Source organism: Colletotrichum abscissum (assembly GCF_030869225.1).
Source record: "Colletotrichum abscissum strain IMI 504890 chromosome Unknown Scaffold_43.1, whole genome shotgun sequence".
Lineage (NCBI taxonomy): Eukaryota > Fungi > Ascomycota > Sordariomycetes > Glomerellales > Glomerellaceae > Colletotrichum > Colletotrichum abscissum.
Window position 1 is genome coordinate 255,921 of NW_026850354.1, and position 21,679 is coordinate 277,599.

The 21,679-nt window shown below is 53.1% G+C and overlaps 6 protein-coding genes across 6 annotated transcripts; 2 read left to right on the forward strand and 4 right to left on the reverse strand.

Annotated features, from left to right (window-relative positions):
- Positions 1–297: 297 nt before the first annotated feature.
- On the reverse strand, positions 298–916 carry CABS01_13217 (uncharacterized protein; the record flags this gene model as incomplete). The annotated part of the gene is made up of 3 exons (XM_060546562.1): positions 298–318; positions 375–512; positions 569–916. 3 exons carry the CDS (start codon positions 914–916, stop codon positions 298–300), a joined length of 507 nt encoding a protein of 168 aa, XP_060395183.1.
- Positions 917–3,012: 2,096 nt separating this feature from the next.
- CABS01_13218 (uncharacterized protein) lies at positions 3,013–3,564 on the reverse strand (the record flags this gene model as incomplete). Its single annotated transcript, XM_060546563.1, has 2 exons — positions 3,013–3,346; positions 3,509–3,564. 2 exons carry the CDS (start codon positions 3,562–3,564, stop codon positions 3,013–3,015), a joined length of 390 nt encoding a protein of 129 aa, XP_060395184.1.
- A 2,256-nt stretch (positions 3,565–5,820) lies between these two features.
- Positions 5,821–7,584, reverse strand: CABS01_13219 (major facilitator superfamily transporter; the record flags this gene model as incomplete). Its single annotated transcript, XM_060546564.1, has 4 exons — positions 5,821–6,081; positions 6,163–7,193; positions 7,265–7,392; positions 7,454–7,584. 4 exons carry the CDS (start codon positions 7,582–7,584, stop codon positions 5,821–5,823), a joined length of 1,551 nt encoding a protein of 516 aa, XP_060395185.1.
- Positions 7,585–11,103: 3,519 nt separating this feature from the next.
- On the forward strand, positions 11,104–12,945 carry CABS01_13220 (uncharacterized protein; the record flags this gene model as incomplete). The annotated part of the gene is made up of 2 exons (XM_060546565.1): positions 11,104–11,208; positions 11,605–12,945. The coding sequence occupies 2 exons, from the start codon at positions 11,104–11,106 to the stop codon at positions 12,943–12,945; spliced, it is 1,446 nt and encodes a 481-aa protein (XP_060395186.1).
- Positions 12,946–14,241: 1,296 nt separating this feature from the next.
- CABS01_13221 (uncharacterized protein) lies at positions 14,242–16,222 on the reverse strand (the record flags this gene model as incomplete). The annotated part of the gene is made up of 3 exons (XM_060546566.1): positions 14,242–15,050; positions 15,114–15,872; positions 16,018–16,222. The coding sequence occupies 3 exons, from the start codon at positions 16,220–16,222 to the stop codon at positions 14,242–14,244; spliced, it is 1,773 nt and encodes a 590-aa protein (XP_060395187.1).
- A 1,205-nt stretch (positions 16,223–17,427) lies between these two features.
- CABS01_13222 (pfs domain-containing protein) lies at positions 17,428–20,866 on the forward strand (the record flags this gene model as incomplete). The annotated part of the gene is made up of 3 exons (XM_060546567.1): positions 17,428–17,840; positions 17,891–18,715; positions 18,781–20,866. The coding sequence occupies 3 exons, from the start codon at positions 17,428–17,430 to the stop codon at positions 20,864–20,866; spliced, it is 3,324 nt and encodes a 1,107-aa protein (XP_060395188.1).
- Between the last annotated feature and the right edge of the window lie 813 nt (positions 20,867–21,679).

The window sequence follows — 21,679 nt, forward strand, 5'->3', positions numbered from 1 at the left end:
CCATGCCCATCAGCAAGTGGTCTTATTCAAAGAAAAACAGCGGCCTGGAACCGGCTGAAAGATGTGCAACTAAGAAAGTTGTCGGATGACTGGTATTCAAGTACACCTAGTAAGAGGCAAACTCGTTCCGAATGAAGGCCTGGCGAGGATCAACATCGCCCAAGCCCCAACCGCCCAGCTCCCATGATTTGAATGATTAAAAAGTAATTTGGACAAAGCCGCTAAACGCCGTTGCCCATAAGTCGTCTCCCGTGCACCATCGCTTCCCAATATATCGACCAATTGGAATGGAGTTCTCTAGCAAGCGCCTTGTACGGCCTGAAGTAGTGGGTCAGCGTAATTATTCAAAACTGTGTGAGATTGAAAGTACATACCATTTGCTGGTTCTCCATGTTCTTCTTGATACCACCAGAGAAATCCATCATAAGTGACTGGACGACGGGCATATCTTGTGCGGGGTTGCCGGTAAGACCAGCAACCTTTTGCAACTCAGAGAGCTGGGCGTTGGCGACCTTGGCTTCAGGTTAATACGGGTATTCATAGGTTGAAAGGGGTTCCAGTCACTTACAACAGCGAGTCCCTGGGTGGCCATATTGCCAGAGGGAGCGATGAGCTGGTTGGCCTGTCTGACCTGGATACCGTCGCTGACGAAAGACAGGAGGTTGGACTTGGCGGTCTGGAACTGCTGGGGGTTGGGAGGGTTGGCCTGAAGAGCCTGCATAACGGCGTTGACACCGTTAACCTCCTGTTGCTGGACCTCGATGTTCAAGGCGATGCCACCAGCCAGAATCTTCGCCTCGGCGCAAGCGGGGGTGTCTCCGGCCGCCGGGGCGGGAGGGGGAACGGGGGCGGCTCCTCCGTTCATCTGGGCAACGGCCAGGGTGGCGAGGGACAGGACAACAGCGTAGGCCTTCATTGTGACGGTTGGTGGTGATTTACGATTATTCGATAAAGATTGTATATAGTTGAATTAAAGTTGGTGGAGCCTGTCCGAGGGCGAGTAATGACCGTTTGCTGCAGTTGACGATGTTGTCCTATTGTCCGAATCCAGATCCAGTGTAGAGGCAAGGAACAATTTGAGAAAAGGCCGGGCGGGCATCTGGTCTTATAAGTCTAAACGGCGAGACGCACACTATCTAAGCCGGCCTCAACTTCACGAAGCAAAATCATGAGATGAGGCCGCCCCCCTGCGGGCTGTCCAACAGAAAGTACGAAGGCGGGCCAGCAATGGAGGTTGAAACTTCCGGATGATAGACTTTCTAGAGTGTTTTGGGGCGGTCGCCGAGTCGCTGTGCTGCTTGTTTCGAACCTTGATAACGTTGGGACGAAGAAAGGATTTCCCTGATTGTCCATCTGCACAGACGATGCATTGAGGTGCAGGGTATCAGAGTAGCCACACAGCCCACGAATCACGTCTTCGGGTTCTCCCTGTCGGCAGCTCATTCCTTCCCCCTTCCCCTGGCCGCGACTCAGTAGGGCAGAGAAGGGAGTCCGAACATGTTGAGGGGCCATGGTTTGCTTGAACAGAGCCGCCGACGGCACCCTACCAGACGTCACAACTTCACGTCTCGGACCTCGAACTCTCTTTGGAAATGGTGGCCATCCTTTCCCGCCTCGCCTGGTCTTTTGATCCCTTTTTCTACCGTCTTCTTGGGGCATCTTTGGCCACATGGTTACTCGTGCCGGCTTACAACATGGCTACATCCATGACTCGTCTGATGGACGTTTCTTCTGCCCAAAAATCTCCTTACTCAAAACAGCCATGCTCCCGAGAAGCTTAAAGGACTTGTCCGCAGCTACAACAGGCTAAGCTTTGGGTTAGTCATCTCCCGTCATTAAGAAATGTTACACACAAATGGACGTCCAAATGGTGGCACCATCCTGTCCAAAAAGGAACGGATGGCAGTTCAGACACCCGTCCTCAAGAACTGCAGGTCGGCGGTCTAATTCGTTTCGTGCAGCGCTCCCTGTCTCTTTCGCACTCGAAAAGATAAGACAATGGGGTTCGCATCCTGGTTTACTTGGTCCAGCTTCTACAGCACACGGACAACTGAAAAAGGCCAGCCATTGTCACAGGCCGTGTTAGTGCCAAGTATAGTCCCCTCGCTCAGTTGCCTAACATGTGTGCTCAGAGCGACTTGTGAAGCACTCTAGCGGGCCTTGGAATTCGGTTGTTGCCCCCTCCGATTCGCGCCCACCTCGCAACTTCTCCTCGGCCTCCCACACGGGACGCATGGGAAAACGTTTCCTCGGATTCAGCAAACCTTCGCGTGGCTTATCCCATTCATTTGGCTCCCGTTCAAGATGCCCCTACGCCGTCGGGTTTGGGGGATGAAGCCCGTTCTCTGGATCTTCTGCGCGCCATCATGGGCTCTTGTGAGGTTCGCTCCTGTTTCCAGGGACGCTAATTAACATACATTCCACGCTGTGATTGAGCAGAATATCTTCAATTCGGGGGTTGTCCGATCAGGATATACGCTCTGCTTGGTGCATCATGTTCCATCACGCCATCTTGACACGGGCATCGCTTAGATATGTCAAGTATTCCTTAAAAGAGTGAATATTATGTTCCTTCGCACGCCAATGAAACCATGATGTCTTCAAGTGCCCAGGATTTGCGTGCCCAGCATGATGCGCGAACAGTTTTCTCGGCGCATCTTGGCAAGAGGCCGATCCCGATTGCCAAGCTAATTGCAAGCGGTCGAACCAGAGACACGGGTACGAAACAGCATGACAGAAAGACGCGACAAGTATAAGCGCGCGTGATTCTAGAGGTGGCATTCGCGCTACGTTATAGCCCATCATAAGTGATGCCTGACTCGGCCGGGCTGTGCTGACGTGAAAGCGCTGGCGGAACCATTGCAACCGATGGCACAGCAGAATACCTAAGTGAGCACACCTCGACCGGATTGAGGTCTGTGAGACGAAAGCACTGTTCACAGTCAGGGTGGGTAATCAATGCTAAGACGGAAGTCCAAACAAATCGTGAGTGATATCCAGGTTTGCCAAACTCTACGAGACTGGCCACCCGCTGGATGAATGAAAGTGACAAGCGAGGAAATCGAGGCGACGGGCTCCGACAATAAGCTCAAGCTTGTGGGGATTCCGCACCCTATGACGGCTATGCAAAGGAATCAGGAGGGAGGGTAGCAACAGGCCACTTTCCCAGCCCTTTCGTCTGAAGATTGCATAAAGGGAAAGGTTGTCTTCAAGAGTGGTGTCTCGAGTGTGAAGTATCCAGTTGCCTGAGGTCTCGCCAGCCAGCGGGGGCTTTGTCAAATGCGACTCGACAGGGCAGCCTGAATGAGATGTCCTGAACGTGTAGCTAGGGGCAAACTTAAAGACCCTGTTGTAGAGCATTTCCCCTGCGTTAGCGTATGGGATCTGGGAGATTACCCTCTTGACGCAAGGATTCCTCAGCATCACGAAGGGAAGAGTTCAGTCTATCAGAGGTCGATTGAACTAGTCGTGTCCTAGATCCATCTTCACTTCTCTCTTCATATCTTACAGCAACGGTGCGACCGCACGCCTAGGATTCAACCAACTAATGAGAACAGCCCACATTCCGAACAAGTAAGTTGACAGACTTTCCGATATTTGGGATGGAAAATGCGTTCAAATCAGCCGCAAGATAAGATCAACAACGGCTAAAAGGTCGTCAAAAAGTCCGCCGACAATAAAGCGAAGAGGAAAGATGTTCCGGATGTAAGCCAATCGCTACCAGTCTCAGGTCCCCTTCGGATCCGCGACTGTGCATCTGCGGTGCGGGGAGCGGGGAGCTCGGAGTTCGGGTATCTCAGGCGCAAATCCATGTGGGACAGGGATCTCATCGTTTGATCGGAGCCAGTTGGTCTGCGTTGGTGCGTGCTGTGGACGTGTGCCTGGCGAAGGTCCGGCCTGTCCCGCGCGTCGCCCATTCGATGCTGAAGTAAGATAGACGGGTAGTCCTGATTTCAATGCCGGTTGAGTAGACGTTTCTGTCAAAGTCAATTTCGACTGCGAGGTGCGTCGACCACAGCCTGGCAAGTCAAGCGAACCCTGAGAGTCCCAAGCCTATGGTTGGAAAGCTCCTGATTGATGAGTTGATGAGGACCGGACACCTTGGCATTCCATCGTTGCGATCAACGGCCGAATCACTGTGCGGCTCATTTAAGTGTGGAACAACCAATGTCTTTTTTTCACATGATCGCCCACTCATGACATTTACCATACACCTCGTAACGAAAGTGATGCCGGATAAAGCTATCTAGCATAGCAGCATGATGATATGATAATTCACGCGACACGTGAGGACTGCACAAGATTGAAGAATGTCTTCCTTGGAAGCATTCAACAGACAGAGGGTTTGAATAGCCTATTTATAAGCAGCGAAGACTCTCGGATTAGGCAGAGAATTGCGTATGGTTTGTTGAATTCAGGCCCTGGTCTCCAACTGTGTGCTGAATGCCGGCAGTGAGTAGATGTGAGTAATGAGCTTGGGTGAAAGTACACATTTAGCAGCCTCTTTGACTTATTTTCTGCAATTACAGTGAGGTCGAGAGCAAGTTGAGAGATAGTATTTAGCATTGAAGTAAGCGGAAGGCATAAATGTCGTTGACCTTGAGATCAGGGACCCTCAAGGGATCACGAATATGTAGTACTTATGTACTTGTGCAAGACCAGACGTCGTCTCGTGGCAACTAGAATAGTACGGGCGCCAATGGGCAGCGTCAACTACGACGCCGCTAAAGAGAGACCTAGGAGCGTATGTATCTTCAGCAACCGATGGGATGCTTTGAGCCGTTGACTATGGCTATATGTTTGTGCGGAAGGTGCTTAATCTGGCATATCAAACCTTAGTTGACAATCTTGCGTTACACTATGATACGTATGAGCTTAGGCGACTGATCTCCTACGGCGAGTCGATGTGATTCATCCTACTCATGTGTTTCACGTGGATAATTCCCTATAATGTGGATTTCGTTCCGATCAACTCGCTATCATAGTGCTACTCATCACCTATCTCATACTGCTTCAACCTGTTGAAGACCTAAAGTTGCACTTCGAGCTACTTGTAGTGCCTCTGTGTGTGTGTGTGTGTGTGTGTGTGTGTGCGCTCGCTCGGGCATTAGGCCCCTGGCGACCGCCTGCGAGGCTTCATGACCGATGAATCATCATCAGATCGTAACAACAAGTACCTGGGCCGTATGGTCGAGGGGCTAATCGGGCTGCAGAGGCCCTGATTAGGCAGTGAAGTCTCCTCTTTATTTCGGGATCCAAGTTCGATTCCTCGATCGGTCGTCTAATCGTTGTTTTTGCATTTTCTGCGTTATGCTCTGGTCGTTTTTCCTCACGCAATCACCTACAGTTGTCCTTGTGTTCAAAGGAATGCCAAGTATACCTAGTCTCAACGCCAAACCATCTCAAATTCGTTTCGTTGGTACACACGTCGGAAGGGTAGCGTTCGGTCAGGTAGTAAAGCAAATTTTCTCGATGATCAGGATACGGGTAAGGAAGTCAAGAACTCAAAGACTAGAGCTGGAAAAGAGCAGAATCCATCGGCCAACGATCTCGCCGTATCAAACCCTAAACCCCAAGCTGTCTCTCAGAATTACGATTATAGGCTCGGAAGTCAAGACAACAAGCTGAAGGGGAGGGAGAAGCTAAGGCTACTTGGTCACATTGCCATAGCAAAGCGCAATAATCCTTTCATCATCATGACTCATGTAGCATTTCAAAAGCTGACTGCCCTCTACGGATACATATCCAGCCGCGGAGTAATCAAGCCATATCCTATCTATCTCGACAAGCGGGACTCCTAACCCATCGCATCGAAGAAAACTAGGTCCTCCACCGGAAAGCAGGGTGCTTCCAATCCAGATCCCGAACCTCCTGCTCCGTGTACCCAGCAAGCTCCTCCTCGATGCTACGATCGTCGCGGCGCTTGTTATCCCACTTCATCCAGAACCACGCCGAGGTAGCCACGATCAAAATCATGCTCGCCGCGCCGAGGTTAAGACCGTTGCCAATGTGGAAGTCGGGCGCGTCCCAGGAGAGGTAGGACCATGTTGAGACGAGACCGCCGACGTTGCCGAACATGACCTGCATTTCTCAGTGTTAGCTTCCGGTATCTTCATGATGACTGGTAGAGAGGGATGAAGAAGGAAAAAGCTGTAAACTTACGTTGAGACCGATGGCGCTGCTTCGCGCTGTATCACTGACCACGTTGGCGCTGATGTGGGCGTTGGACATGGGACCCATAACCATGGCCGAGCTGGCAATGAGGAACGTCGCCCCGTAGCGTACGCGAGCCACTTTGGACGCGAGGAACATGATGTATCCCGCCATGACCATCGGCGCGCTCATAGCGATGAGAACTTGTCTTCTATCAAGGTACCAACTCAGACCCGGGAACGCAACCGTGAAGAACGCGCCAACAACGTAGGGCGGCACGCTATACAGCTGCTTCTGGACCGTCGAAAAGGTCGGGTAGATGTTGCTCACGATGGTAGGGAGGAAGAACGCCAGGCCCTGCACGGTGATGTTGTTGAAGAAGAAGATGACGGCGATCTCGAGGGTGACGGGGTTGAGCATGCCGCGCTTGAGTTTCGTCTTGTCAATTTTGTCAATTACCTCTGTGGCACCGACGCGTTCCGATTTCACGCGGGCGACGCAGAGGTCCTTCTCCTCCTGCGTCAACCACTTCGCCGTCTCGGGCCTATCGGTGAGGGTCCAGAAGGAAATGATGGCCAGCACGACGGTGACGATGCCCTCGATGGCGAAGATCATGCGCCAGCGGTGCAGACTGCCAAAGGAGTCGAGCGTAAGGATCGCGGAGGCGAGAAGGCCGCCGAAGGCTCCCGCGAGGGGTGCCATGACCATGTAGAGGGATAGGCGGAACGTCAGCTCGGCGCGCTGGTACCATCTGGAGAGGTAGTAGGCGATGCCGGGGAGCATGCCGGCTTCGAAGATGCCGAGGAGGAAGCGGACGCCGCAGATGGCGGCGCGGTCCTGGACGAAGGCCGTGCAGATGGAGACGATGCCGAAGAGAAGGGTGGTGATGGGGAGGAACCAGCCGGGGCCCATTGCTTTGCAGGCGATTGTGGCGGGGATCTCGAAAAGAATGTAGGAGATGTAGAAGACGGAGAGGATCATGTTGTAGTCGTAGCCTTTGAGTTCGAGGTCCTTGTCGAGGCCGGCGATTCTTGCGTTACCTGCGGACGGGGTGTCAATAAATCCGAAGGCTCTGGGAAACTGTAAGATGGGGTTTGATGATATCACTTACCAATGTTGGCACGGTCGATGAAGCAGAAGAGATACAATAATGCGACAGTGGGAATGGTGTGCAAATCGAGCTTCCATCGCAGCTTTCGTACTGCTACGGGGTCGAACTCGACGAGAGAATGTCCATATCTGTCGAGTCGTGATCAGTATTGTGGACGGCGGCACTGAGAGTGAATGTGAAGCTACTCACTTGTCGGTGGCAAGCTGGCCCCTTCCAGCTGCGTTATGGATACTATCATGTACAGGAGCAGGACCGATGGCATGGTCCTCGGTGCCCTCGACGTGAGCGCCCTTGGGGACCTCCTTCTCCGTGGAAGACATGGCGAAGGTTGGGATGTTGGATAGTTCGGATAATGACTTCTGCAACTCGAGAGTTGACGAAGTAACGAAGCCTCAAAGCGATTATTCCAAGCTTTCCGGTTGAAACTCAGAGTACGTTCTGAGACACTGGCTTACAGTCGTCAAAGTCAGACTGGATACTCGAAAGATGAATTCTCAATACAGACTGAGGAGAGGATCGTGGTCGTCTATTTAAATCCAGCGGTACCTCATACATCGTTGGCAACAAATACACCCTGGTTAAAATGCCGTACCCATGTCCCTAGCTCAACCCCCAAGCATCCCAAGCATTTACCGGGCACCACTCTATTGGGGACCAGAGCTGCATCTTTGGCGTTGCCGCACCCTCCATGTTTAGGGCTCCATCAAAGTGGGAATGCCTGCGGGGTAGGGATACGCCATCATCGAGGTTGTATCGGCCGCATCGTTTCCTGAGAAGATTGTCACTTTCTCCTCCAATTGTGGACTGGGTTGTATCAAAGATGCCGGGACACGACCATTGCAGCGTCTACGCGGGAGATCAGCGCTGCTATGATAGCATCAACGTGATAGCCTTTGAAGCTCAACGAGAACACCACGGACAGGAAACAGACGAGTATCCTGAAAACTCATTCATTCCTGAGTAATGTTTGCCTGCTGAGTCTCAATTTCCAAATGACTCCGCCTGGAGACGATTCCCCCAGGTTCTCCGCCCTGCCCGCCCCCGCAATCCTGGGGAAAACATCCACTTTGGCTTGTCGGAGGCTCCACGTGCCCAGGTTAAGACCCCAGCTTGAGTGGTTCGGAAGAGCCAATGAGGCCTATTGAGTTCCAATCTCGAGGGGTGTCAACAGTGCCAAGAAAGCTAGGGCAATTTGTTTTCGGCAACTGGGATCGGCAAGTGAGGTTGATATGCTAGCGGGAATTGCTAGCGTACGCGTATGTAGAGTTGTAGATTCATCACAATGCTGCATCGTATGCGGAGCCTCTAGCACACCTCAAGAAAGACTTTGCTCTCCGAGAAACCGAGCCTTCCGCACCAGAGTCGCTCTGTGGAAAGAGATTCGGAACGGGAGCCGTTTGTGCCCTCGAGCGAGTCAAGGGTTGAATTTAGTGTTATGCCAACCGCCCTCATTGGTGTTGGTTACGCGGAAACTTCGAAGCCAAAGGGCTGGCAATCCGTCAGGTCGGGATAGGCTACTATCCCACCGGTCAAACTTAGTTTTAGATATTTGCGTCTAAGACTCAAAGAGGCTCCTTTTCAGCCCTTCGATGATCACAAGGTGTGGTCTCAACGTTCGGCAGATCAAACGTTCGAATTTGAAGAGGACAAGAGGCCACCACGAGAATCAGCATCTGAACGGAGATGGTGCTCCTAGGCTGAACGTTCGTCCAGTGTTGGTGATCATCAAAAGTCAATGTGACAATGTCCTTCCAATCCTGTTCGTCCCATGTTCGGCTGTATGGCAAAGGCGCAGGCCGGAAAACCATTTTACCGGCACAGCCATGGAAACTCTGACCTTCTTTTGGTTCAGCTTCACAGGAAGTTGCAGTGAATGCATGAGAATCTGTAAGGGCGACGCCATAGGATCGATGTATTGGGTGCCTGCAACTCAATCAAGAGGCACTAGAGCAGTAGATGATAACCGCGGGTACTCTTGTTGCCGTCGGTTGAATCGTGCTGGTAGATCGTCTCTGCAATCCACCCGCGGTAAAACATGTCGATATCCCGAGGTTACTCTGCAGTTGGACACTGCAGACGCTGCAGATTGGTGGACGAGGCGTGAAACAATAACCTCGGTGGAACTTGCAGGTCAGCCACCCACACCGTACGGATACCCAAAAGCCCTCTGAGACATGACACTGGCCATGTGGCATTGGGGGACCTGAAAGAGCTTGGCGCCGTGGGCGGCTTCTGCAGCTTTGGTGGTGAAAGGCTGCATCTTCGGCCGAGAGAGGGAGGTCGTACTACTGAGTACTGCCGTGCTCCGTGAGGATGCTCCGTACGCGCAGATGTGGTGCGTTGCATTGAGACACCAGAAATATCGAATCTCAACTGCAGCACGGATACCCGTACGGATACTTTGTGCAGTAGAACAAGGTGTCGCATGCAGCTGCCCGAAAGGGGCTGGCTCGGTGACAAATGCTGCTCCGCTGTGATGCGACCTCAACAGCAGCGCCGCTTGGCGATGACCAAGGTTGACTCGATCCTTTGCCGCTTCTTGGTAAGCCTAAATACCACTGAGGAGACGATCCGGAACTTTATTGTCCCTTCGCAATGTGTTTTTGGGAGAAAAGAGGAGACCAAACATGGTTTTATGTGACCGTGTGCCTCGAACGTTGTCGCTGATATGCTCCCAGAAAGCGGTCGGGGAACCATCGATCAGGAATCATCTGCTCTAGGGTACAACACAGAAGTCAGATTTTGTTGCTCATCGTGAGTTATTCCGGCGCGGCCATTTGGCTGACAGTTCGGGAGGATTATTGCCTCGAGCGTCGTTGCAAGATGCAGTAGTCAGCGGCGTCCAGAATGTGAGACATTCATTGAACCTGGACTGGCGGCGACGCGTCAAGGAAGCCAAAATCCTGAAGAAATCGACAAGCTCATTGTAGATCGAAAATGGCACAAAGCAAGAATCGTCAGCCGTTCGTTCGCAGCGATAACGCCCGCTGCCTCACCCGCCGCCCTTCCCAAAGTTCAACGGCCCAAACTCAAGATGGCGGTCAGTGGTGCCGTGATGGTGGAACCTGGCGTTGGTAGGTGGCTTCGACGGCGCTGAAGGAAGACGACCCGATTTCGCTGGGTCGTTACCGTCGTGTGCGGACATGGCCGCCGTCTCAGACCCTGAGCTGGGACGCCCCAAGACTTGAAAGACTCCTGAAAAACGCGAAGATCGTGGAAGATCAGGGGCTGAATTCTTGTCGCTGCCAGCTGGGAATGGCTTCAAGGGGACAACGTTGTGGTATTCAGCTGCCAAACGGGAAAAAGAGCTGAAAGGCTGTGGATAGCTAGGGGGAGCTTGGGTGCCATTGTGCCACTACCAGCTCTTGGGAATGTCTCGGAAGACCCTGTCGTTCTTGTTTGACGGTGTACTGTGTATGCTGACAGCTAGAAACTAGGGGTGAGAGGACGGATGAACGGCGACAGCGGAGGGCGGAGAAAGCTGGTGGGGAGGTCCCGTCCGCCAAAGACATGAGAGAGAGGTGAGAGGTACGCATGAGGTACGGCAGCGAATCAGAGATGAGTGATCGTGGAGAATGCTTACCTAAGTCGGCAGCGGAAGTCATTCGCTCCGGACCACATTCGACGTCTCTCATTGGTCAGTACGCATGAATAAGGCAGCTCTAGTGATCCTTCGCCTCGCTTAGCTCGAGCTTAGCGGGCTCCTCCCTCTATGAGATTCCCTGAGAACGCTGGCTGTGCCAACTTTAGGCTTCCAAAGTTCATTGAGCCCGCCTGCATTCCCTGTCTCAGCAATGGGACGGCGTGGACGGCACCTAAAATGCCCCCCCAAAAACACAATGACCTGTGGCGCCGGAGACGGATCATCAGCACCCGTGGATCCCATCTCCCTTGGAGGTCTCCCATCTGCCCCTCTCCGGCTCTCCCCCCAACGCCCAGATGACGTGAGACGCCCACCAGACCATCCCAAGCATCCAAGCACATCCCAGCCAACATGCATGTGGTTTTGCGTTTCCCACCAAGCACCGCGCACCAAGCACCCCTAAGCCATGCTTTTTCGAATATCCATTCTCAACTCGGAGCTAGCGAGTGGAAGGGTCCCGGCCCGGGGGGCTGAGGTCTTGCGCTGCCATGGCTTGGCTTTACCTCAACCAGGTTGGCTTTCTTCTTGACCACCATCCTTCGCGCGGCGCACCTCCGTCAGCACCAAGAAGCTTTTTGTTGCTTGGGTCGTCAGCTTTTACGTCTGCTTTCTTTTGGCACATGTTCCCCCCGGCCATCTGACAGAAGCAAGCCAGCTTTTCGACCAAACATCTACCATTGATCCTCACGATCCATAGTATCATCATCGCATCGCGCCTCCGAACCGACGACAACTTCGAGATATCCAAGAGAGCGACGACAAACTCACCGCACAGATGCTTCGCAAGAAAGAGGTCTACACGACCGTCACTCCAATCCCGGGCTTCATCCCCCGCCAGCTCGCCATCGACATCCTCCACTCACATTCCGAGGTCATCACCCTCAACCCCCTCGTTCTCGATCACAAGCCCATCAAGGCGCCCCGCGATGCCGCCTCCGACGAGTACTACTCGACATGGTATGAAATCACCGAGCGCATCCAGTACATCCCGGGTATCGGCAAGATGGGGTCTGGCAAGATCAGCTTCAACGGCTGCTTCCACGATATGCCTTGGGGCCTTCAGACGCACACCTACGCCCCAATGAACATCGACATCCGGATCAAGTACAAAATCGACGGCAACCAGCCCGGCTTCGAACCGCCCCAGCCGCCCGAGATCGGCATGTCCGGCCTCGGTGTACCCGCGGACGGGCTGTATCTGCGCGAGGATATCGAGATCCGCTGCAACATCACCATGGTCAACTTCGTCAAGGCGCAGCTCAAGGCCGCAAGCAAGGAAATGGTTTCAAGGATTATCAAGAAGGCGGAGCTGCTCGACGCGGGCGTGTTGCAGGCCATGATTACGGACGGGAAGCTCAAGACTATCAACCCGGCCGACCGCACCAGCACAGGCATGTCCGGCGCGCACTCCCCATTATTCAACCAGCGCCCCGAGGGCAGCCCAAGACCGGAATCGCATTCGCCCACAACACCCTACCAAGTCCCACGACCGGTTTCAATGCAACAGTTCCGCCCCGGCTCGCAGGGCAGCTACGGCGCACACCAAACCCAACCCTCAGAGCTCTACTCCCAGCACAGCGCACCCCAAACATCCTTCATCGCCGAACTCCCAGGAAACTTCTACCACCCGCAGCAATCATCCAACAACCTGCAACCCCCGCAGCCGTCCCCGGGCCTACAGAACGGTGACCGCGACTCCATGTCGCAACAATCGCAATTCTCACCGGACCCAAACTCATGGCGCTGGTCCCAGGGCCAACCAAGCCCGTCGCAACAGAGCTCGCGGCCGACGAGCATGGCGTCGTCCGAGGCGAGTAGCGGGTACGCTAGCCCCGCGCTCGATCACAAGGGGTTCTCGTCCGAGTTGCCCACGCACCCGGAGACGCAGGAGGAGCACCGCGGGGATGCGCATGGCAAGGCGGTGGAGGCGGCGCAGCAGCAGCAACAGCAGCATAGGGTCAAGGGACCGCAGGCGTATCCGGCGTATGGGCAGGCTTATGCTTATAATCCTGCAGATTTTGCGCCGTTGAGTAGATGATGAGGGATCGCCTCGCAGAGTGTGATTGCTGGCGTGTGTGTGTTATAATACCAGGAGTTTTAAGGGATTGAAAAGAGTGCGGGTTCGGGCTTGGTTTGGCAAACACCTTCTTTCAATGATACCGCTTTGTTTGGGGGGAATGAGATATCATGTGTTGTACCTATGGGTGATATCAACTGGCCAACGATGGGCAAATAGGAGAAAGGAGTCATCTCTTTCAATCTATTTCACAATGATATTCAACAATTTATGAGGTTATCCCATCCGTGACACTTCTCTCTTTCAATTTTATTCGTCTTGTACTACGGCTGGATGAGTCGTCTGGTAGTAGGGCCACTTCTGCCGACGCAATGCGAAGACTCTGTAACGAAATTAAAGATGAGCATCCATCACCAAGTACTATACCTGGAGACGGTGTCGTTAACAGCCATCTTGATGAAGTTAATGCCATGGTTATCCCTAGCAGAGAACTTCTCGCCGCGTTGACGAACGTCGATGAGTTGCGACGGGTTACGTGGGCCATGTCACTGTCCCATTTGATTCGCCCAGTATTGAGATGATGGAATGCAATTAATTGGGAATCTCTTCTCAAAGAATGTGTTTACTGGACGGGTATATCAAGAATGTGTCAGATATAAGATACCTACTAAGTAAACAAAACACTCGGGAAACCAGATTTCAAAATAGTTGTGAAACGATCAAGTAACCGATTTTCAATCGCTAAAACGATGATAATCACAAGAATACATCCCAGTCCGCTCTACAACCAAGCAGGTAGGTAACGCTTCCGTTTTCTTCCAGCGATCACGATTGCTGCGGAAGAACAGTTGCGCGCTTAATTGATTCAGACGAGGCCATGTCTTGGATGTATGTCGAAACAGCCGGCGCAACAAACCAACAATCCTCGTCTACTATCATGTAATGGTTTGGCGCTCATTGATGTGCTGGGAAATCCATTCTAGGTTTCTGAAGAGGATCTTGTCTTCCCTCCCACGCCTAGCCAAGCACTAGATATCGTGTCGCAAAAAATTCGTCGAATCGACGCGTACTTTGAAGCCAAGTCATCTTATTGATACCTGTTGAGAACCGTCATAGCTACGAGCACAAAATAGGAACCGCGTATAATACATAACAAATCCTCGCAATTGCCCAGCAAACCTCTCTCTTATTCCAGACATCTTTTTTTGACGAAAAGTCTCGCCTCTGTCGCTCTCACCGCGATCATGCGATTGAGCTTATCATGTCTAAAATCGGCCATCAAAGTCACTACACCGGTTCGCCCAAGTCACCACAACTTCATGCGTTAACCTTGCGAGGACGGCCGCGAGCACGCTTCTTGGGGGGCTCTTCGTCTGCTTCAGACTGCTCCTTGGCCGCAGGCTCGGGCTTATCCTCTGCAGCTGATGCTTCTTCAGACTTCTCAGGCTGCGACTCTTCAGCCGCGGTCTCGTCACGCTTCTGCTTGCGTCCGGGTCTGCCTCTGGGCTTAGGCTCCCTCGAAGCTTCTTTCAAGACCTCAACCTCGACATCTGACTCGGCAGCATTGTTCTTGCGAGGCCGACCGCGTCCCTTCTTGACAGGCATGGCAACAGCTTTGATGCACTTCTCGCGCCCACCCTTGGACTTCCAATAGTTCTCGACGTGCTGTCGGGCATACACCTCGACTTGCGACTCAGGCTCCCATGATCGCTCAGGGGAGCCAATCCAGCAAACGTAGAGCTGGACTGCGCCAGAAGGCTTCTGCTTATGCTTTTCTACTCGGAGAGCGTGCCAGAGATTCTTGTCGGCCATGGCACCTAGCCTGCCACCCTTGAGGCTGTTCCAGTACGCAAACAGTGCTTCCTCGGCATCCTCGTGAATAGTCTGTTCAGTCTCCCACGTGGGATCGTCGTGCTTCCAGTTGATGTGCATTTGAAAAAGGGTTTTGTCGTTAGGATCGCGGCGATGGCCAAGGATCTTGTCAAATACGAACATGCCGTTCTTTGGGTCGTCCATCTCTACGTCCTCGTCGCCCGCCGCATTCGTAGCCGAGTTCTCCGTAGGAGCAGCCTCAACAGTGTCGGCGTTATCAATGGACGTGGCAACGTTGATCTCGGCATCCTCTGCTGCAGGAGAAGCCACTACAGCCAGTTAGCCTTGATCCCTGTCAAAAAGGACATGTAGCATACCTTGTACTGCCTCCTTGACTGGGCTCTTTGCGCGAATCTCCTCAGCCTCTACCTCGGCTTCAAACTGGTTTCCGAGCTGGATAGTGGTGTTGCCTTCAGTGCCATTCGCAGCCTCAATCTCTTGATCGGCCTCCTTATCAGCAGGAGCAGGGCTTTCCTCTACATTCGGCTCTCTACTGCGCTTGCGGCTCACGATGGTCTGTTCAAAAGTTGTTGTGACAGTTGTAGTACCAGTGCGCTGTCCAGTTATATTGTTGACCACGTTGGAAAATGTCTTGCGAACAGAGGACACAACGCCAGTCCGGGGTGCACTGGGTTCCGGTGTAGACCCGGAGGCTTCAGCGTCAGGGGTAGCCTCCATGGCAGTAACTGGGGCAGTGGACGAGGTCGGCTCTGAGGTATCGTTCTCGGCAGGAGCAGCGGCAGTAACGGTATCGGCAGGCGTGCTACGGTCGGCAGTATCCACGTCGTCGGCGGTATCGCTCAAAGCCTTGCGCGGCGAAGGGCTTACGGGGAGGCGCGGAGAGGGGTTTTGCGAAGGCGGCGAACGGGATCGCGATGCATCCGAACGGGGAGTTCCAGTGGGCGCGAGGCTCTTGATGCGCTTATTCGGGTGCGGCGACTGAGAGCCGGAGGGCTTGCCCGGTGATGAGAGGAAGGTGTTGAATGCGCCGTTCTTCGTGCTCTGAGGTTTCTTGACCGACTGAGTGCCGTTAGGCGGCGCAGGAGATTCAGCCAATCGAGCCATGATGGAGGAATCTAATCTAGATGATATCTGGTGATGGGCGAGGCGTTTGGGCGCTCGGATGGCGTGGATCGTTTGGCTTGCGCCAGTCGAAATCGTTCAATATCGATGACGATTCCTGGATTGGAAAACCAATTGATTCGCAAAAAAAGAGCGCACGATGAACGGGGACAGGTTGCAGCCAATTGCGCGGTGTCAAAGGCAGAGTAATTGACTCGGCGACGTTTTCTGAGGTGAAATGAGAAGAAGACGAGGCGTGCGGTGCTGGGCAGCTTCGGTCGCGGGAGGAGCTTTGGCCTTTGGTTTCTGCTCTGTTGAGTGCAGGTGCGGTGCGGGTGCTCTCCACTGTCGTTCCTGCTCCCATCCGGGCGGTGCTGCTGACGTAAGAGGATCAAGCTATTAAGTTTGGCGCGGAAACTACGACCGGGGACTTCAAGGAAGGTGCCTTACGCGACGCGATGACAGAGGGATCAGGGTGGGGCTTCGGCCGTTGGCTTCCATAGGTTCCCTGTCACTACGTACTTACGCACTCCAGAAGAAGGTTAGCGCACGTGATTTATCCACCCATCCTTCCTGTCGGGTTCAAAATTCGGGAAGGCATGCCCGGAAGGTAAAGCATCTGGGGAAGCAAGCTATGGGATAATGGTCAGGTCAGATGGAAGGCAACCTGCCCCAGGACTTCTTGTGCCTCGATAATGCTGTTCTTCTTCCAGCTTCTTTGTTGAATCTTTGCGAGTATACCCATTCTCTGTGAAATCCCGGCTTCATGTTTCAATCCCGAACACGTCCAGTTTCTCATGCACAGCCATCTTGAGGCGACAAGCGCGGCTTCCACGGCCGCTAGGGTAGCAGCGACTTGCTACCTGCAGTAGCAGGCAGTATCCTCTTTGGCTTCAAGAATAACAGCTTGGTCTCGCTTTTCTTCAACGCCATGTTTGCATTCTGCTGTGTTGACTCTTTCAGTCTCTGCATCAAACTGAGCTACCGATTAATACCCAAAGAGCAAAGGCGGGGACGATCGGTCAAGTCCACACGCTCGGCGCACCACCATACTTCGAACAGTCTCATTCAATGATGCAGCTTTGATGTTGAGGCCTGCCTCCCTCTCGTCTCGACTCAGCAAAGGAAGAAGCCCAGGCAACCATGTGATCCTTGGCTAACGCCTGTTTTCTCGTTTTGCTGGGTTTTGGCGTCCGGCGACAAGGGGGTAGAAGGCTCAGACCCGCCAATCTGCAATTACGTGCCATAAGCCGCATGACTGCCGCAAAATCCTCAGTTCACCGTCATGGAATTGGCTCAGTTCTCCCTTTGCAGAGCGGCGCAGTGGGTGACCCTTGTCGCTGGATCGTTGCAACCCTACAGGCTATTTCGACACGCCGAATGTCATCCTTCCCGCGGCTGCCTCTTCACCATTTGGATGCGTTGCCCTCAACGGAATGGATGGGGCAACGAGGCAGCCAGCATGGGCTGTGGTCAATTTAAACCGATAGCAATGGACCATTTCCCTTCCCATCACTAGGCTCTTGACCCGAGATTTATCGACATTACTCGCGAGTTCAGAGAGTCACCATGGAAGCAGTCGGCGGGGCCGCTGCCATCTTGCAGCTGATCGATGTGGCACTCAAGACCACCATCCAAGTATACAAGATCTACGCAGATTTCAGAGATGCCAAAGACACCCATAAAAGATTGGCGAGGGAGATGCGCGACCTCGTTCGCGTCCTTCAGCAGCTACTGGATGTAGTCCTAGACAGCGATCCCGATAAACCGAAATCTGGACATGCAGAAGCTCTGCGGGAGATGTTGGAAGGAGAAGACAGCATTGTGGCGTGTTGCCAAAAGGATGTTATCGAAGTCTCCAATCTCCTAGGAGAGATCCCGTCAGCGTCATGGCCAATACGGAAGAGGAAGATTGACCGAATTCTCTCCAATATTGCATCAACTCGGGCACAACTTGGCCTTGCTGTTCAGACACAGTCAATGTAAGATCCAAGTATGCAACAGACACGGGTCGGAAAACTGATCGAACCAGGGCTGTCGTGTTAGACATCCGTCGCACGCTGGATAGACATGAATCCTACATGAGACAACACGTTGAGTCCGAGTCGAACAAGGCGATTTTTGGTTGGTTGAATCCACCCGACGTCTGGGAAAGCCTGAAAAATGCGCTGCAAAAACGACAGCCAGGTACCGGCGAATGGCTAACGAAGACGCCCGAATTCGAGTACTGGAAAAGAAATCCGGGTAGCCTTTGGTTGTCCGGCATGCCAGGAGCCGGAAAGACCATCATGAGCTCGACCATAGTGACGTTTATGCTGAGCGAAGCTCAAACATCTGCGTCGGCTGTTGTCTACTCGTACTTCGATTTCTCGAATGAGTCGCAACAAGAAGCTCAATCGTTTCTCCGGACATGCATCGCCCAACTTGCAGCGAAGAACCCTGCGGCTTACGATATTCTTGTCGGCCTCCGCAATCGATGCTCGGAAGCCCAAGGTCAACAGCCCGGACTTGAAGAGCTTCTTGAAGCAACATTAGCAGCCCTGGGGTGCTTTTCCCAAGCGTTTGTTGTAGTCGATGCGCTGGATGAGTGTTCGGAACGTGGAAAGTTGCTGAACATAGTCAAAGAGCTCCAGTCCGTACGCAATCTTCACCTGGTCCTCCTGAGTCGCCCAGAACAGGAAATCGAAAAGGCACTATCATCTTCCGCGAAAGAGTTGCCATTGCGGGGCGCTGAGGTTGACCAAGATATTGCGGCCTACATCCAAGAAAGAATCCACCGTTCAGGTGAAATGCAAGAATGGACTGGGGAAGACAGGGAAAAAGTCGAGGCCCAGCTAACTGAAATGGCCGGTGGGATGTGAGTTTCTTTCTGCTGACTTACTCTGAGGAGCTAGAACGCAGCTGACCCAAGACAATGTGAAGGTTCCGTTGGGTTCAATGCCAGTTGGACTCTTTGGAGAAGTGCATTGATTCTAATCAAGTTGACGAGACTCTAGCCTCTTTACCGCCCGACCTGCCGTCAACATATGAAAGAATACTAGTGAATCTGGATGTCAAGTCGGCGGCGCGAGTTCGAGACGTCATGGTAGCACTGGCCTTTGCTCGAAGACCTCTGCAGGTTGGCGAAGTCATGGATATTGTCAGTATATCCATCACCGACTACCCTCGAGCGAAGAAGAGTGGAAACACAGTCTACCTGAATCAGCTGCTGTCTCTCTGCTCCAGCATGGTATCGATCTCCACGAGTGGAAGTGGTGAGAAGAAAAAGCAAGAAATGCGGCTGGCGCATGCCTCGGTCAAGGACTATCTAGTCTCCAAACAGCTACGCAGCGGACCAGCATCTGCATTCTACACAGCACCTAGACAAGGACACCTCCTCATGGCCGCCAAGAGTGTTGCATGCCTGCTGAATCAGAACGACGTCAGCGACTTTGGACCACATACCTTGGAAGAGGTTCCATTTCTACTGTACTCTGCTCTGAACTGGGTCCATCACGCGAGGGATGCGAATCTGGAGACCAACCGTGGCAGCCTTGACGACTTGATTTTTGCCTTGTTCCATCGTGATGGGGACGCTTACATCAATTGGCACCGCGTGACAGGCCGCCATGGGCCTGCAACACCAGTGGAGGGCTACGCGTGGGACATACACATTAGAGACGGCAGTAAACTGATTGACGGCGGTCGACCATGCCCGAAGGAACGACTGCTAAACGGCCACCAGATTGATCGTCCGCTCCACCACGCACTACAATGGAACCTGTGGCGCGTCGTTCAGCGTCTTCTTGATGCTGGCCATGATCCCAACGGTTACAGTAAAGGGAATCGTGCTCCACTTCACTATGGGGTACTTCAACGGGCTCTGGAGTCAATGGATCTTATCCTTCATCGGGGCGGGAATATTGACATCGGTGACTGGATTGGCGACACACCAGCCATGTTCTGCGCTTACAAGGCTAAAGATCCAGTGACGATGGAGTGGTTGATGGACCACGGCGCAAGTCTTTTCCCCGTCAGCAGGAGGTCCGGCAGTCTCTTGCAATGCGCAGCTATGGAGGGTGATCCGGATGTGTTGGAAGTGATCTTGCGGAAAAAGCCGCTCAACGTATCTCCGGACATTGGAGTTGATCACAATTATAACGAGATCGCCGACCTTGCCACGCCACTTCAATGTGCAGCGTATGCGGGTAACTTGGCATGTATCGAGCTTTTGCTGAAGTACGGTGCCAACGTTAACTTGGCTAAAGGCAAAGTTGGGACAGCTCTTCATGCTGCAGGTGCTTCGGGAAATTTGGAGGCCTTTCAACTCCTGTTGGAGAGGGGTGCGAATCCGAACTTCGTCAATGGCCAATACGGGAGTGTTCTTTGGGCTGCTGCGTATGGTGGCGACCGTGAATGCGTCCGCATTTGTTTACAGCGGGGACTGTCCATCGATGAGTTGAGAACCATCCGCCTCTTTCCCGAGAAGAAATGGCTGGATCTTTTTGACGATGAAAGAGACAAGCTCATGTCTGACATCATCAGAAATGCAGGCGATCGCTACTGCCGAGACATCTTTGACGCTGCCCGTTCGGGGATGACTTCGCGTGTCAAAGCATATCTCGATGGCGCGGAGGACCGTAAGGCTGAACTGGAAAAGAAGCATGAAATACATATGCGAACGCCACTGAGCTGGGCGGCGGCTGGGGGTCATATCGAAACGGTGAAGTACTTGGCCATGGAGGGCGCAAATCTTAACGTATGGGGAAGAGGCCTCGAGACGCCACTCGAATTTGGCTGCCTTGCTGGTCGCTTGGATATGGTTAAGTGCTTGTTGGCTTTAGGGGCCAGAGCCGAGTTTCGGCAGGCGGGCAAATATCGAACAGCTGTTGTGTGTGCTGAGATGAGTGGCAACAAGGAGTTGGTCGAGTTTTTGAAGGCATTGGAGGAGGATCGGACCGTGACGTTCGAGTTCGAGGGGCAGACCTATGAGCATGATGGCGATAAGGGTTACAAGCGAAAGCAGTAATTGTATCATGTCTATTGGAGACTTTCGCTGCTCGAGAGGAGCATGCAGAGCTCTTAGAAGTTGCCTCCGGGAATCTGGACCCCGTATCGGCGCTATGAAACCGGGCGTCTCCACTTCATCGGCCGGTCAATTATGGATGTGGTACGGAGAGGGTGGGGATCCCGGCACCGGCAACGGAGCTTCGTGAACAGGCGGCGGAAGAAGAGACGGCCCTCGTCGACCGAGTATCCGTCTCCATTCCGTACCTTGGGTGCAGTGATGTGGAGGAAAGATCCGTACGGAGCACTTCGTACCCTGTCAAGTTCTCACTTATTACCGACCCCATATTCACCTGTGACTTGCAGGACGTTTGCTGCCAGAGAGCCGTGGTTTAATGGAATGGCTGGGGTAATTTCCCCGAGACAAGTGTGCGCAGCCCCAGGAGAACTCAGAAGCGACAAAAGCATGTCATGGAGCATTCAAGGTTGGCTCTGAAAGAGTAAAAAAAGGTAAGCGGTCACTCTCAAGACTGACGACACCATGTTCTTCATCCCAGGTGATTCGTCGATTGAAGAGTGCAGCCGTCTAAAAACGGAACAGGGCAGCATCGTCCACTCGGCGTGGCACCCCGGAAGTTGAACCCAGTCCCAGCGATTCGCGAAACTTGGAGGTGAGGATACATCCCACTCATTCCGCCTGATTGGAGCTTCCCGGGATCCGAGGATGTAGGAGTGCCGCAGATATCGGTGATGTGGGCAGACAAAGTTGACAATCGTGGAGGTTGGGCGACGTTTGGGCGCAGCCAGGTGAGAGTGCGAGTATCCGCAAGGTTGA